Source organism: Panulirus ornatus, chromosome 32 (assembly GCF_036320965.1).
Source record: "Panulirus ornatus isolate Po-2019 chromosome 32, ASM3632096v1, whole genome shotgun sequence".
Lineage (NCBI taxonomy): Eukaryota > Metazoa > Arthropoda > Malacostraca > Decapoda > Palinuridae > Panulirus > Panulirus ornatus.
The window spans coordinates 23,649,068-23,665,291 of NC_092255.1; the positions used below are offsets into that span (position 1 = coordinate 23,649,068).

General features: G+C 49.1%; 1 protein-coding gene across 1 annotated transcript in view; it reads left to right on the forward strand.

Annotated features, from left to right (window-relative positions):
• Positions 1 to 16,224, forward strand: part of LOC139759178 (uncharacterized) — a 64,799-nt gene that overhangs the window by 34,012 nt on the left and 14,563 nt on the right. The window contains exon 2 of the mRNA XM_071681225.1: positions 5,709 to 5,875. Coding sequence (XP_071537326.1) covers positions 5,709 to 5,875 — 167 coding nt within the window. The remainder of the gene's footprint in view (positions 1 to 5,708; positions 5,876 to 16,224) is intronic.

The window sequence follows — 16,224 nt, forward strand, 5'->3', positions numbered from 1 at the left end:
ATCCACAAAAAAAAAGTTATAGCGACCTACATTAGTCACAGATACAACCCTGCCCCTCTGGTGGCTACAAGAATGGACGAGCTTTGAAGTCCACAGACTCGTCTGTAAAGTATAACTTCATGATATATCCTTCATTTTTTTCACCAATCTATAGAAAGAAAATGGTGTGTGTGTGTGTGTGTGTGTGTGTGTGTGTGTGTGTGTGTGTGTGTGTGTGTGTGTGTGTGTGTCGTGAGGCCAGGCCATGGGAAAGCAGGTCCAGACGAGCGCCAAACACCACCTGTTGATACCACCTGATACTGACCAGACTGCTCTCGCTCTACCCAGATACCCGCCTGATACCACAATGTACCACCCACGTACCGCCTCATACACACCCATATCACCACCATACTAACCAGATACCGCCTGATACCTGAGTATAACGCCCGCATACCCCGAGATAACAGACCAATCTATCCTTATACTGACCAATATCAGTCCATCCGCATACCTCCTGATACTGGTCCATACCCAGGCATATTGCCTGATACCGCCCGTAGAAACCCTCAAACTGACTCCGACACCGTCACCATAAAGCCACCACAATCACCGCAGCCAGCACCCATCCCCCACCACAAGTGGCAGCACGAACATCCTCACTACCACCACCAACCACCACCAACCACCACCACCATCACCACCATCATCTCCTCCACCACAACCACCACCATCACCACCCCGGGCGGCTGGGGCCCGTGGTACTGGCCCATATCTAGAGTGAGGATACCTCTTACACACCACCTTGGCTAATTGAGCCATTTCTCATGGCGTGCTGTGCCCGCCCTGTGGCTGCTGTGTCTCTCGCGCTGTCTGAGGCACAGCTCTGCCTCTGTCTCTCTCACTCCCCCCAACCTCCGGGGGTCTGGCCCACCCTCAGGCCAGGTATGTGGGGAGCCCTCCCTACACCAGCGAGTGCAACTCGTTCTCAAGATTACAAGGGGGAACGTCCGGAGGACCCACTAAAACCTCCTCGTCCTAGAGAGCAGTAGCCGCACGTCTCGAGAGCCAGCTATGGCCCCGCCCCACCTCGTCCTCGACACTACGAGGAGGACGTCCCCGGGACCCACCACGCCACTTGAAGTCGGGGCGTGGAACACGGGTCGCGTCTTCTGGGAGCCATTCAGGTTGCCCCTATCATGAAGGAGATCTTTATTATGGCTGTAGCTATGTTGTCCTTACGTATGCTCCTATGACGGGCTATGTTGTCCTTACGTATACTCCTATGACGGGCTATGTTGTCCTTACGTATGCTCCTATGACGGGCTATGTTGTCCTTACGTATACTCCTATGATGGGCTATGTTGTCCTTACGTATGCTCCTATGACGGGCTATGTTGTCCTTACGTATACTCCTATGATGGGCTATGTTGTCCTTACGTATGCTCCTATGACGGGCTATGTTGTCCTTACGTATGCTCCTATGACGGGCTATGTTGTCCTTACGTATACTCCTATGACGGGCTATGTTGTCCTTACGTATGCTCCTATGACGGGCTATGTTGTCCTTACGTATACTCCTATGATGGGCTATGTTGTCCTTACGTATGCTCCTATGACGGGCTATGTTGTCCTTACGTATACTCCTATGATGGGCTATGTTGTCCTTACGTATGCTCCTATGACGGGCTATGTTGTCCTTACGTATGCTCCTATGACGGGCTATGTTGTCCTTACGTATACTCCTATGACGGGCTATGTTGTCCTCACGTATACTCCTATGACGGGCTATGTTGTCCTTACGTATGCTCCTATGATGGGCTATGTTGTCCTTACGTATGCTCCTATGATGGGCTATGTTGTCCTTATGTCCATCCGCATGACACACCCTCACAATCATGGACATACCAGCCCACACACTCTTCTAACGACGCACTCGCCAGCCCCACACACACTCTTAAGAAGGCATCTTTTGTCCTCTAACTTCTCCTTGAACATTACTCCACTTTTTTTTTTTCTTATGCAAGTTTGATACTACGGAACTGGTATCATAAGGATGGTTTTGTGGGTTTGTCTCTCTCTTGCTACAGTCAGATTTGCCTTTGGCCTCGATGATAACTTGAGGGACTGTGGTTGGAGTTGGCATGCTGTTAAAATCACATTATCTATCATAATTTATCAATTTCATCATCAGTGACTACCTGGCTCAAGTAATAATTATCATTATCATTACGACTATCACTATCTATACGATGCTCTCTGACCACTATGTTAAAAATAAGACACAAAGTCCCAACAAATTTGTTTTCAATTTTGATATTTAAAAACTGCGATGATGAAGGCGAACCAAGAGCGTCTCACAGGTCTGGGTTCGTCTGACACGGTAGAGTTGCGTGAGGGGCGACATTATGGATGGTGGACGAGCTGTATGTTAACAGCCGCAATGTTGGTTCACTCTCCCTCTTCTATAGGTATTACTTTTGTTTTTGCTCCCGAGAGCTGGCCGCTTGTTTGCCCCCACACCACTAGCTAGACCACGCAATACTCGGCAAGCTGCTGCGTCACGTGATTATTGTATGGCCATCGGAAACTCAAGGGTGGGCCGTTTTGATACCTACTTCTTTCCCTACATGTCGAAGCTCTGGAACTCTCTACCTTCTCATGCCTTTCACTTTCTTCAACACTCGTAAATACTTTCCCTTGTCTTTTCTTTTCCCCTTCCATAATTCTCTCAATATTTCAACAAAGGCTCGGCCTTGATGTAGACTTTTGTCCATGACTGGAACCTTCCACATGAAGAAAAAAATATATATATGTATGGGGTTCAGACAGCACAAGACACATCGCAGATGGGCGGGATCCTTGTAAGGTGCCAACCATTTTCACATCATCGCCTCTCTCTCTCTCTCTCTCTCTCTCTCTCTCTCTCTCTCTCTCTCTCTCTCTCTCTCTCTCTCTCTCGTGGTCAGCTCCGTCAGTGATAAGATGGGAATCACCTTTTTTTTTTCCCCTCCAGGATTAACAAGCTCCGGAGGTACTTGGGGTTTGTACTGCTTTATATTACCCTGTGTGTGAAATTGTTTTAGTTTTCTTTAAAATATATCTAGAAAACTTTGAAAACAATTCTTAGTTACATATTCTGGATTTAATAAAAAAAAATATCTAATCGCTTAAACTTATTTCTCAAGATTTATATACTGAGTCGCGCTGTACAAGATATCTAAATACTTAAAAGCTATTTATGTAAAATTCTAAATTTTGGCTTCTTATCGAATCTTTTTTAGCGGCAGCACTAATGTGTTAGCGGCTGCACTGGAGTGTTAGCGGCTGCACTGGAGTGTTAGCGGCAGCACTGGAGTGTCAGCGGCAGCACTGGTGTGTTAGCGGCAGCACTAGTGTGTCAGCGGCAGCACTAGTGTGTCAGCGGCAGCACTGGTGTGTCAGCGGCAGCACTGGAGTGTTAGCGGCAGCACTGGAGTGTTAGCGGCAGCACTAGTGTGTCAGCGGCAGCACTAGTGTGTCAGCGGCAGCACTGGTGTGTCAGCGGCAGCACTGGAGTGTTAGCGGCAGCAATGGTGTGTCAGCGGCTGCACTGGTGTGTTAGCGGCAGCACTGGTGTGTAAGCGGCAGTAATGGAGTGTCAGCGGGAACACTAATGTGTTATCGGCAGCACTGGTGTGTTAGCGGCTGCATTGGTGTTAGCGGCAGCACTGGTGTGTTTGCGACGAAACTAGTGTGTCAGCAGCATAAGTCAAAGGAAGACGGCGATAGTGGAAAGAGGTAGAACAGTCAGTCTTCGCTGGAACAGACCACACCATTACAATGTACACATGAACGATGTCCTTGTGCAAGCTGAGGGACGGCCCTTCTGTAACACTGTGGGTGAAGGTGAAGGTAGCGTTGGGTGGCTGGAGGCAGGCGAAGAACGTACGGTGGGTACTCGATGTCGTCAGGAGATGGTGGCGGTTGGCCCGAGTTGGCTGCAGGACCCGAAGGCTCCATCTCCCGAAAAAAAGGCTTTAGCTTTTGGACTAGAGCGAAATAGACGAGCAAGCACAGGCGAAAGGACGAGCCAGGCTTTTGGACTGGAGCGAAATAGACGAGCAAGCACAGGCGACAGGACGAGCCAGCATGGGAGAGGGGGCGTATGGGTGTGTAAGCTTAAAAGCTGCGACGAACCAAGACCTCAGAGAAAATGTCGAAGCACCTGGGAGGCGTCGCGGCTCTGGTGCCGTCAGCTGAGCCTACTAATGGCGGCGGCCGTAGCACTGTGACAGCGGGAGGTTCAGGTTACAGGAGGGGTGCAAGTCAAGACGGCCGCCACACGCCCGCTTCCTCTCGCAGCGACTCTCAAAAACCGTGAAAGCCAATTATCACCAGACCGTTCTCTCACAACCGGCAGGCTTTTTGCCTCCACCGAATTGGCACTCCAGTTTGGCGTGTCGCGTCTTTGCACACGAACAAGGCAGATGGAGTTGTTACCAGCAACCAAAATTAGTGAGGGTTGTGGCTTGTTGGTCTGAGCGAACAATTCGTCAGCGAACGAAATGACGGATCGCAAGGAGTACAGCGGTTAGTAAGAGCGTACAACCAGCCATCTTCCATGACCTTTCTTAACCTATACACTCAATGTCTCAGACTATGCACGAGAACACGGCATTTTTGAGGCCTTGGGTCTTGACCATGTATTCTAGGTAGGAAAACTAAAGGTACAGGACGCCGAGGAAGGGCAGGGAAACTCTAGTGTGGGTATATCCCTGATCCAGGGGAAGGATAACCTATATATCCTTCAGCCCGAAGATCTTATAATGGCAGAAAACGTCAGAGAGGAGAAAGAGAGAATCAATAATATTGGGTTTACAACGCAACTCCCTGAGCACGTCAATACGACCCGTGGGTATGAAGGCCTGGATATCAGACCTTGTCGTACCGTCGTCGTGTTCAAGGGTGGGCGATACCGTTGCGCTCATTAATCGTGGAATCTAAATGCCTCTGCCGTGTGCCATGTCCCCAGATGATGATGGTTCGCCGACCATGTGTCCAATAAGACCTACAGCGGTACAGGTGCTGTAACAATGCTCAGGTCCTACACACACACACACACACATACACAACACCTGGACATCCCAGCTGTCGCCTTCATCTCCTCCTGTTCAACGTAACAAAATATAGTGATATTCGCGTGTTGTTTCGTGGCGATGTTGAGGAGGAACCCTACACCAACAATGTTCCTCTCATTATACAGATTAACTTACATTACGTCGCCTTCGTTGCCAGTAATCCCACTTGATGCACGGTATAATCCTGCCTGGCCCTGCACAACTTACACACAAAAAGTGGGCATTTTTCACTCAAGGGATTAGCTTGCAGCCACGGCACGTGGAGTGCCAGGGAGCGTGGCACAACGGTAGAAGTGACACTCAGGGGAGGTCGACTTGAGGAAATGATCCTCACAGAACGGATGGCACTAAGGAAAGGGTGACATTAAGGCAGGTGGGTCGCTAAGAAAAGATGGCATTAAGGCAAGCGTACTTACAAAGGCAAATTCATCACTTTAAGAAAGGGTATCAATAAGGAAAGTTTGGCTCATCATTAATCTACAGTTGCCACTAACAATATCAATTCGCAAACTGCACCTCTAATTTCAACTTTCTTATCTCCATATCTTTCTTCAATCTCGATTCCCTCTTGTCCATCGTTCTTCAATTTCTGATCTCCTCTCCCTACAGACGAGGACGCGGAGGGGCGGAAGAAGAAGCCCCGTCGGAACCGGACGACCTTCACGTCGGTGCAGCTGACGGCGCTGGAGAAGGTCTTCGAGCGGACCCACTACCCCGACGCCTTCGTCAGGGAGGAGCTGGCCAAGCGAACCAACCTGAGCGAGGCTCGCGTCCAGGTGAGGTGCCCCACACTACAACCCATGCTGGGGACTAGGCTCTATCTTGGTGACCCAACAGGTCCTTTGGGGACTGATGACGTAGCTGGTGATTTGTGACGCTGCCAGGTGATCCACGTTTGGTGATCCATGATGTAGTCTGGTGGCTCATGACGTACTTTAGGAACTGACGACGTAGCCTGGTGACTTACAACGTGTCTGGTGACCTGCCTTACACCTAGTGACCTAGATTGCTCGGCTGGTTATTTGGGCATTAGGCCTATCAACTGCCAGGGTCATTTAAGGCTGTGAACTTCAAGTTTAACAACCAATCAAGAAATCTTGAAACATCTTCAAGTGTCCAGGATAATGTGAGGACCATAGATGGTCGAGCTTTGAGTGCAGGCTTAACTATAAAATGTGAATAACAATTTTCAGTGAAACGTAATCACGTGAAGCAAATTATTTACGTACGTTGGAGACTGATTACTTGATGCAAATTACTTGCTGGGGCACGGGTTCTGTGGGCACGGGTTCTGTGCTGTGTAACACGCCATCAACGGTAACTACTACCCATGTAACACCCCTCAGGAGTACACACACACACACACACCACACTATACATCCTTAACAGGAGACGGCACCTAGCCCCTGCACACCTAACCACACTCCAGGTACTTCTCGCTCAATCACAATCAGTAAAGTCTACGAGAAAAAAAAATCTTTGAAATATTCACGATTTAATTCTTTTTTTTTTTTTTTCGAAAATATTGGTGCGTTTTCCTTAATATTCTAAATATAGGTTTTCTTTGATGTTCAAAATACGCTTTCTTTAATATTCAAATCATGCGTTGTGGACGATACTCAAATCAACATCAAAAGTCTGTGTACAAAGACGAAGTAAAAGCCTTAAATGTGGAGTGAGGAACATGCCTCTGATCTCTCTCTCGCCGGCCAACAAAGAAACATATTCACTCCAGATGTTCTACACTAAGCCAGCGAACACCTTCACGACCACAAGATGCAAGAAAACACGATGAAAACTCTAACGTTTTAGTGAAGACAAGTGTTGTCTTTGGAAAGTAATTTCTCTGGTGTGTTTATCCTTTTTCTGGACAACAAGGAATTTATCAGTTTGTATGATGATACCACCATTGGACCGTCTCAATGAGGCGCCTGTAGCTTCAAAGATGCACTACGATCAGAAGGAGGGAAAGGATGGGCTACCTCTGGAGTGAGAAGTTCGACGATATTGTACTTCAGTGGTACACCCTCCCCGATGGTGATCTTCACTTGCGGCGTAACGAAAAGCAGGCGCAGTCCGGTAACACTGTGTATATATATATATATATATATATATATATATATATATATATATATATATATATATATATATATATATATATATATCATTATACTTTGTCGCTGTCTCCCGCGTTAGCGAGTCAGCGCAAGGAAACAGACGAAAGAATGGCCCAACCCATATACATCCACATGTATGTATACACGCCCACACATGCACATATACATACCAATACACTTCAACGTATACATACATATGCATACACAGACATATACATATATACACATACACATATATCAACATTTCCGCTTTCGCAAATTGGCGTCTGACAAACGAATAGCGGCCTCATCCGCACACATCCATTTCCTAACTGTCGTGTCCGATGTATGGAAACACGCGCCCACCATCCACAGCCGAGCCCCACACGCTACTCTCTATGCCCCGGTTCCCCCCGCTGACAACACGTCCCCCTCCCTCACACCGCACCGCTTCACTTCATGCCGCCCACCATATACTACATCACTCCGACTCTTTCTATCCGATGCATCTTGGCCTCTTAAATATTCAGGCCCCGATACCCCAAAGCCTCCTGCACACCATCCTTCTATCTCTTCCGTCTGCTGATGCAAAGACCTTCTCTGTCAGTCTCCCTCTTTACTCATCCTCTCTATATGCCCGAACCGTTTCAGCATCACTCTGACTGGCCCTTTAAATTAAACTACGGTCACTACCACATCTGCAGTGCAGCTAACTCTCACAAAATCAACGCACTAACGTCACAAATCGTCCTCTGGCACTTCATTTCCAGCACGTCCACCCCTCTTCTTTTCATTTGCAATCAGGATCTACGAATCACATCCACACAACACTGCGGGGTCCACTATAACTTCGCACAGACCCATTTAGCTGCCCTAATACACACACACACACACACACACACACGCACACACACACACACACACATACTGACCTTCACCGTCCCACACACTCTTCAATGCACCCAGGGCCTTTTAGCCCGCTCATCCACCGTGTGCCTCACTTCAGTCTCTCTGGTTCCATCAACTGCCACGTCCACTCCCAGGCGCCTGAGGCACCCCGACTTCCTCCAGGTCCTCCCCTCATTTAAACCCACACTCATATAGTTCAGTCTCCACCTCCCTCTGCTGCATCTGATTATCTTACTTTTGTTCATAATACTTTTCAGCTTTCTTCTGTTCCACGGTGAGTGAGTTTCTGTAAGCGGCACGTCTTTCAACAGAATAAACACTTCCTCATTCTCGTGGTGAAGGTTGTCACATTAACAAACACGGCCACCATATAAACAAGGCAACAGCTTTAAACAGCAACTTCCTCCTGTGTGGAAAAACTTCAAGCTCGCCCCGTCAAGCTGTCACTTAAACCTTAGGCACTACAACACGACCCTTGAGCAGCACCACGGGCCGATCCTTGAGCACGACGGTACGATCCTTGAGCAGCACCACGGTACGATCCTTGAGCAGCACCACGGGCCGATCCTTGAGCAGCACGACGGTGCGATCCTTGAGCAGCACCACGGGGCGATCCTTGAGCACGACGGGGCGATCCTTGAGCAGCACCACGGGCCGATCCTTGAGCAGCACCACGGTACGATCCTTGAGCAGCACCACGGGGCGATCCTTGAGCACGACGGTACGATCCTTGAGCAGCACCACGGTACGATCCTTGAGCAGCACCACGGGCCGATCCTTGAGCAGCACGACGGTGCGATCCTTGAGCAGCACCACGGGGCGATCCTTGAGCACGACGGGGCGATCCTTGAGCAGCACCACGATACGATCCTTGAGCAGCACCACGGGCCGACCCTTGAGCAGCACCACGGGGCGATCCTTGAGCACGACTGTACGATCCTTGAGCAGCACCACGGGGCGATCCTTGAGCACGACGGTACGATCCTTGAGCAGTACCACGGGCCGATCCTTGAGCACGACGGTACGATCCTTGAGCAGCACCACGGGGCGATCCTTGAGCACGACGGTACGATCCTTGAGCACCACAGTATGACCCTTGAGGACGACGGTACGACTATTAAGCACTACAGTACGACCCTTGAGCACCACAGCGCGACCCATGAGCACGACGGTACGACCCCTCAACACCACGATACGACACTCTGTGACCTCCAAGTCTGATACAACTGGTCTACCGTTCATAAGTACCATTCCAGAGTCTACCAGTCACATACACACCCTGTGACCGAGGGACACTTTACCCACTCAACACCACCAAAGTCAACCAGCCGGTCTCTACCAATACCTGTCACCCACTCAGCCGACCAGAGACACCCCCACAACCCACCTCACCCTACCTACACCCAGCACGTGGAGAGCAGCATCAAGTGGTCGGACAACACCAGTTCGAGCCAGACTGGCTGCGACCCCACAAGATGTCAGTGACGCTACATGCCACCGTCACCGTCACACCACAGTCCCCCGCCGTCACACCTCTGCCTCACCTGTCACTCATCCTGATGCCCTGTGTACCCCAGGGCCTGCCCCGGGTACCGCTAAGCTCACCCTAGGTTTGGCTAGGTCTCTGTAGAGTACCCTATTTACACCAAGGGTCTACTTAGTGTGTGTGTATATATATATATATATATATATATATATATATATATATATATATATATATATATATTTTTTTTTTTTTTTTTTTTTTTTAAACTATTCGCCATTTCCCGCGTTAGCGAGGTAGCGTTAAGAACAGAGAACTGGGCCACTGAGGGAATATCCTCACCTGGCCCCCTTCTCTGTTCCTTCTTTTGGAAAATTAAAAAAAATTGAGAGGGGAGGATTTCCAGCCCCCCGCTCCCTCCCCTTTTAGTCGCCTTCTACGACACGCAGGGAATACGTGGGAAGTATTCTTTCTCCCCTATCCCCAGGGATAGGGGAGAAATATATATATATATATATATATATATATATATATATATATATATATATATATATATATATATATATATATTAGCAATCATTTACTCAGTGGCTGTCACTCACTCATCCTCATCCCTCACATGCTAATCCCTTCTCCTTCATCCACTCTCACTCACACACTCTCACCCACAGTTCGTCACTAACTCTTCCTTTCTTATTCACCTGTCATTCACTCACTCACAGTCTCATCCCACTCTCCCCGGTCTCTCACACTCTCCCCAGCCTTTCAAACTCTCCCCGGATGATCGCACTCTTCCCCGTCCCCTAACATACTCTCCCCAGCCTCTCACACACTCCCCTCCAGCTCCCCACACGGCAGGAAATACCGGCCCTACGGGAGGGAGGGCCTTCACGCTCCACCGCCATACTTCTGGTTGCCCACCCACGCCCACAACCCACCCAACCCCACAACCCAACCCATGCCCACAACCCACCCATGCCCACAACCCACCTTCCGTCCACAACACATTCACGCCCACAACCCACCTTCAGCCCACAAACCACCCAAGCCCACAACTCACACACGCCTACAACCCACCTTCCGTCCACAACCCACCTTCCGCCCACAACACGCGGTGCTCCTCTGTTCCCTGACAAGCAAACGTCAGAGATCAAACCTCTGGAGAACTTACACAATTCTGAACCAATGAAAACAGGAAACTACCTAGCAGTCATGGGGCCACCTAGCAGATACGTGGTCACTTAGGAAACACAGGGCCACCTAGCAGTCATGGGGTCACCTAGCAGATACGTGGTCACTTAGGAAATACATGGCCACCTAGCAGTCATGGGGTCACCTAGCAGATACGTGGTCACTTAGGAAACACAGGGCCACCTAGCAGTCATGGGGCCACCTAGCAGATACGTGGTCACTTGGGAAACACATGGCCACCTAGCACCCATTGGATCACCTAGCAAACACGGGGCCACCTGGAAGACTCGTGAAGGCAATAAGAAAATAACATCAGATTAGCAGACGACACATCTAACAGGGTAAATGAGGGGGTAATAAAGATGGTAAGGTTGAACGTGGATGATGAAGGGGGCGTGCAGGGTGCGGCCATACACACACACACACACACACACACACACACACACACACATCACCACCACTGGCAGGACCTTCACCACCAACACCACCATCTAAATCACTAACACCACACACTCCCTCAGCCACCATTCCTCCACCACCACCACCACAACAACAACACACCCGACTCCTGAGGGTGCCACCTGTTGACTGGGGCCAAGCATGTGGGCGTGGGAGGGAGTCAGGCATGGGATGGGACGAGGGAAGGGGTTGGGAGGGGGGAGTGTGTGTGTGTGGAATAGGAGGGACGGTGGAGAGATAGACCGAGTTGTCAACGATACCAGAGCCGCGACAGCCCATCTCATTCATCTTGTAGGCGCGTCCCGAGCCTTGCCTGGCTATGTATATCACTCGCCTCTGCCCCCACCACCAACACGCACCGCCACGCATCACTCCCTCCTGTGGCACTCGGAGGTTTTATCTCCCTGCCTCTCTCACTAGTATCTCTCCGGGAGACTCTAAGTAAAGGGAGAGACGAGGAGGGGGAGAGAGAGAGAGAGAGAGAGAGAGAGAGAGAGAGACCCGAGGGAGGAGGACCACACCTTGTGTATGTGTGTGTGGTCTACCCCAGGGTTTTTGCCTGGGTCCCCTGCTGTTGGTGGTGTACCTTGCCTCACGCGTGACGTGGTGCACGATGGGGCAAGGTACGCGGTGCACACTATACGTACATGCTACAGGTAACACAGTCCTTTGTTACGTCCACGGTGTGGCTTTGTGCACGGAAGCTAAACCATGATTCAGGGGTAGGGTGCTCCATGGTAGACGTTGGAGGCAACAGGACGTACAGCAAGGAATGTGATGCAACTTCCACACACTATCGTACATGGGTGGTTTACAGTATACACAGTGTAACCAGGTGTACAGTACAAACAGCGTAGCCAGGTTTACAGTATACACAGTGTAGCTAGGTTTACAGTACACGCAGTGCAGCCAGGTTTGCAGTCTACACAGTGTAGCTAGGTTTACAGCACATAATGCAGCCAGGTTTACAGTATACGAAACCTAGCAAGGGTTACAGTCTACACAGTGTAGCCAGGTTTACAGTACACACAGCGTAGCCAGGTTTACAGCCGTCAGCGGTAACAAGCTGTCCGCTGCTCAGTGCTGCCACAGAAGCGGAGAGGAGGGAAACACAAGGACCTTGTAAAAACCCAGCCATTATATACACGCCAGGCCACACAAAAACATGACAAACTGGAGCAAAAAAAAAAAATATAAATGCCCCAACAACACAGTTTTCCTCCGACATGAGCGTCTCTCTCTCTCTCTCTTGAAACACTTGAGACCACCTTAAGGTTTCTAGACCGTCGCCGTGTGACGGGTTAGAAAACACGCAGAAAACCTGCGGGAGAAAACGTTTAGCGAGAGATGAGAGAGAGAGAGAGAGAGAGAGAGAGAGAGAGAGAGAGAGAGAGAGAGAGAGAGAGAGCGGGGGTGTGGTAAGCTTGGAAAACACTCATCACCTGTTTACAACCCCTACCGTTAAATCTAGAGGCGATCCGGTACACAAATTTTCCGGCGTGTATTTAGAGAGCAATCCAACTTGAGAACCATAACAGTCAAGAGGGTAATTGGGCTGTTTGCCAGCCCTATTTACCAGAGTGACAGTTCAAATAGTTGTGTCCAAGTTGAAATGGTATTTGATGTGACGTTTGTTACATTACCCTGTTAACCGTACGGCTTTATCATAAAAAAAAATAAATTGGTGTAATCTGTTAGCATCGTGACGTGCAAATGGCATCCATCACTCGCAGGCCTTAATACAATGTGTTACGCTTATCAAAAGACACTTGGAGGTTATTTCAACTAACAGCCTCACATTAAACGCTATTCTTAAACGCATTATTTATATAAGGGTGAAATCCGTCCCTGAAGAAAAAAAGGAGGGGACAGCCTACGTCATATTCACCTCACAATATAAACTAAAACTATAAACAGGTACCTGCACTACAGAGAAAGATAAATAAATCAACGCAATGCATTTCACAACCTGTCTTCCTCACGAATATTGACCACACGACTCTGGGAAATGAGCCATAACCACACACGTCCTATACCATCGTGGTTTATATCACTAAGCGTCCATGGCGATGGCTGGTGACAGATTGGAATGAATGGTCTATGACCTGGTTACTAGTGGTCTGGAAGACGATATCATCCCGATGTATACAGGTAGAGACGAACTGGGAGAGAGAGGAAAGATTCCTACAATGAAAAGACCTTCAATCCATATTCTATGTGTGTGTGTGTGTGTGTGTGTGTGTGTGTGGAGGCAGGACGTGGTACACCTTGATGGCTCCTTCGTTCACAATATTTCACATTCGTGATCCATATAGCCGGAGACAGGATGGTGAAGGAGCGTTGGCCACGGATAATGACACGGTTCTGCTGTGCCCACAGACCTGACAGGTGAGAGGGAAGGGGGGAAGGGGAGTCCCGGATGATATATATATATATACACCTCGACACCTCACTCGCTCCGGATAAGACACAAGACTCCGGATAATATACGAGAGTCCGGATAATGGATGCCCAAGCGGGTGGCCACAGTGCCACTGTCCGGGGTCACTCCCGTGAAATTAGGAGAGTGCCATCGTGCTAGGGAGTGGCATCGGGCCGGAATGCCAACATGCAGGACAGTGCCAAAAAGCAGAAGACTGTGGCACTGAGCAGGAGGGCTGAAGACTGTGGCACTGAGCAGGAGGGCTGAAGACTGTGGCACTGAGCAGGAGGGCTGAAGACTGTGGCACTGAGCAGGAGGGCTGAAGACTGTGGCACTGAGCAGGAGGGCTGAAGAGGATGAGCGTGCCCAGCCACAGACTGGGGCGCTGTGTGTGTATGTGTATGTGTGTGTGTGTGTGTGTGGACCAGGCCCTTACTACCTGCTACTTCGGCAATACATCACTATGACGTTGACCATCACGTGTGAATGAAACTCGTCCTTAAGGTCAAATTACAACCTGCTCCTGACCCACTGGTGTACACACCAACACCATCACCAAAGGTGAAAATAAAAAACGATTATTACTGACAAGATGAACTTGTTATAACAAAATATTTATTATGTACTAAAGAGAAAACGTAACCTTTAAAGGGAAGGAAATTATATATATATATATATATATATATATATATATATATATATATATATATATATATATATATATACTTTGCTTCGACAGACTACGTCCCTATGAGGTATGGTGTATATGTATACTCATACATACATGTATGTAGGTGCGTGTGTATGTATCTTTACTCATACATGTGTTGGGGCGAAAATGAAGGGGAGTAGGGGAGAAGCCAGGGGCGTTGAGGGAGGCGACCAACACGCTGTATAATGGACGAGCTGTTAATGGCCCCAAATACTCGACTCCCATCCCTACAATTAGGTCTCATTTTCGGCCACTTGTGCGCGCGTCTGCGGGCAAACAAGACGGAGCGAATTTATAATGCAGCTCCGTCAGCTGCCGCTCCTTTATCTCAGCGCCCCGAGCGGTTTTTGTTAATGGTGGCTGAGACGGAGGAAGGAAAAGTGAAGAAGGTAGTTAGCGGCAGGCAAACTCCCTCCCAGGTAAATAATGCCCTGCTAACTTGTCTTCACAGAGAACGCCTTATCAATTCTCGAGTCTGCCAGTATGTCGGGAATTTGGACAAGAGACGCGAGCTATGCCCGGATTTCTCAACTCCCTCTTTTGTTGACATTGTTGGTATCAGCGGTGATCATTACACTGATGGTCGCTGGCCCACGGAGCTCCCACCTACACTTGCTGAATACCAAGCGGGACGAAAGCTGAGTATTTTGGTCGTCAACAGTCTTAGGCCAGGTTGACTGTAGTGGTGTTGATGATGGTCGGTGGGGCGGGCTTGCACAGGGCAGGGGGTCTTGGATCCTACTGGTTACTGCAGATGTTGGATCCTGATGGGTTCTGGATCCCCGTGAGTGCTGCAGGAAGTGCTGGATCGTACTGGGTTTCTGATCCTATTGTGTGCCACAAGAAGGTTTGGATTCTACTGAGTTCTGCAAGAAGTGCTGGTTCCTCATGGGTTCTGAAACACATGAATCCTTGTGGGTGCAGCAAGAGGTGTTCGATCCTCCTGGTTGCTGCTTAAGTGTCGGATCCTCCTTCTCGCACCTCCAGGATGTCTCTCGTCCTCTCAGTCGCTAAGCCAGTGTTGGAATCCTTCTGGCTGATGGAGGGAAAAAAAAAGTTCTTGGCTGCTACTCATCACAACAAAGAAGCCGAGTCATTTGATCGGACTGAGTGGAATTCGTGAAGCGCTAAAACCTAATGGTTATTCAGTGCTTTACACCATGAAAAAGATATCTTAAAAAACAAAGCTATTTATAGAGAATTATATATATATATTTGGGCTTCCTGGGGTCGGATGGTGGTGGTGGAGTGTGTGTGTGTGTGTGTGTGTGTGTGTGTGTGTGTGTGTGTGTGTGTGTGGCAACACTGTAGTTCGTGTCGGGTGTTGGTAATACGAATGTGTCCCAGGTCACCACATGATTAGTGAGTGTCACGTGAGGCGTGTGTGGTGGCCACGTGTGAGTGTGTCAGTGCCTGGGTTGGGGACATGGGGCATTAGTCTACCTCACAGCGCAGTGGTGCATGATCTCAAGCCCTCACAGCGCAGTGGTGCATGATATCGTGCGCGTCCTAACCATCCAGGGCCGCCTCGGAACAGCCAAAGCAGGTCGAGGTGTTAACGACCTCTATAAGCTTCACCCTATAGTTGGGATGGGGTTACATCCTTATGGCTCATTAATGGGGGCAGAAAATATCAAACTGTCGTGTGTGTGTGTGTGTGTGTGTGTGTGTGTATGTGTGTGTGTGTGTGTGTGTGTGGAAAGGCTATTTTCGACAGCGAAATATCACTGTTTCAAAGAGGAAAATAATGAGGGTAGCCTATCGCAGACCTTAAAGGGTTGGTGGTATGGCTGAAGAAAGACGCGAAATTCAGCCATTTGTGACCCCCCTAGAGAGTGTGGGAGGAAGGATGA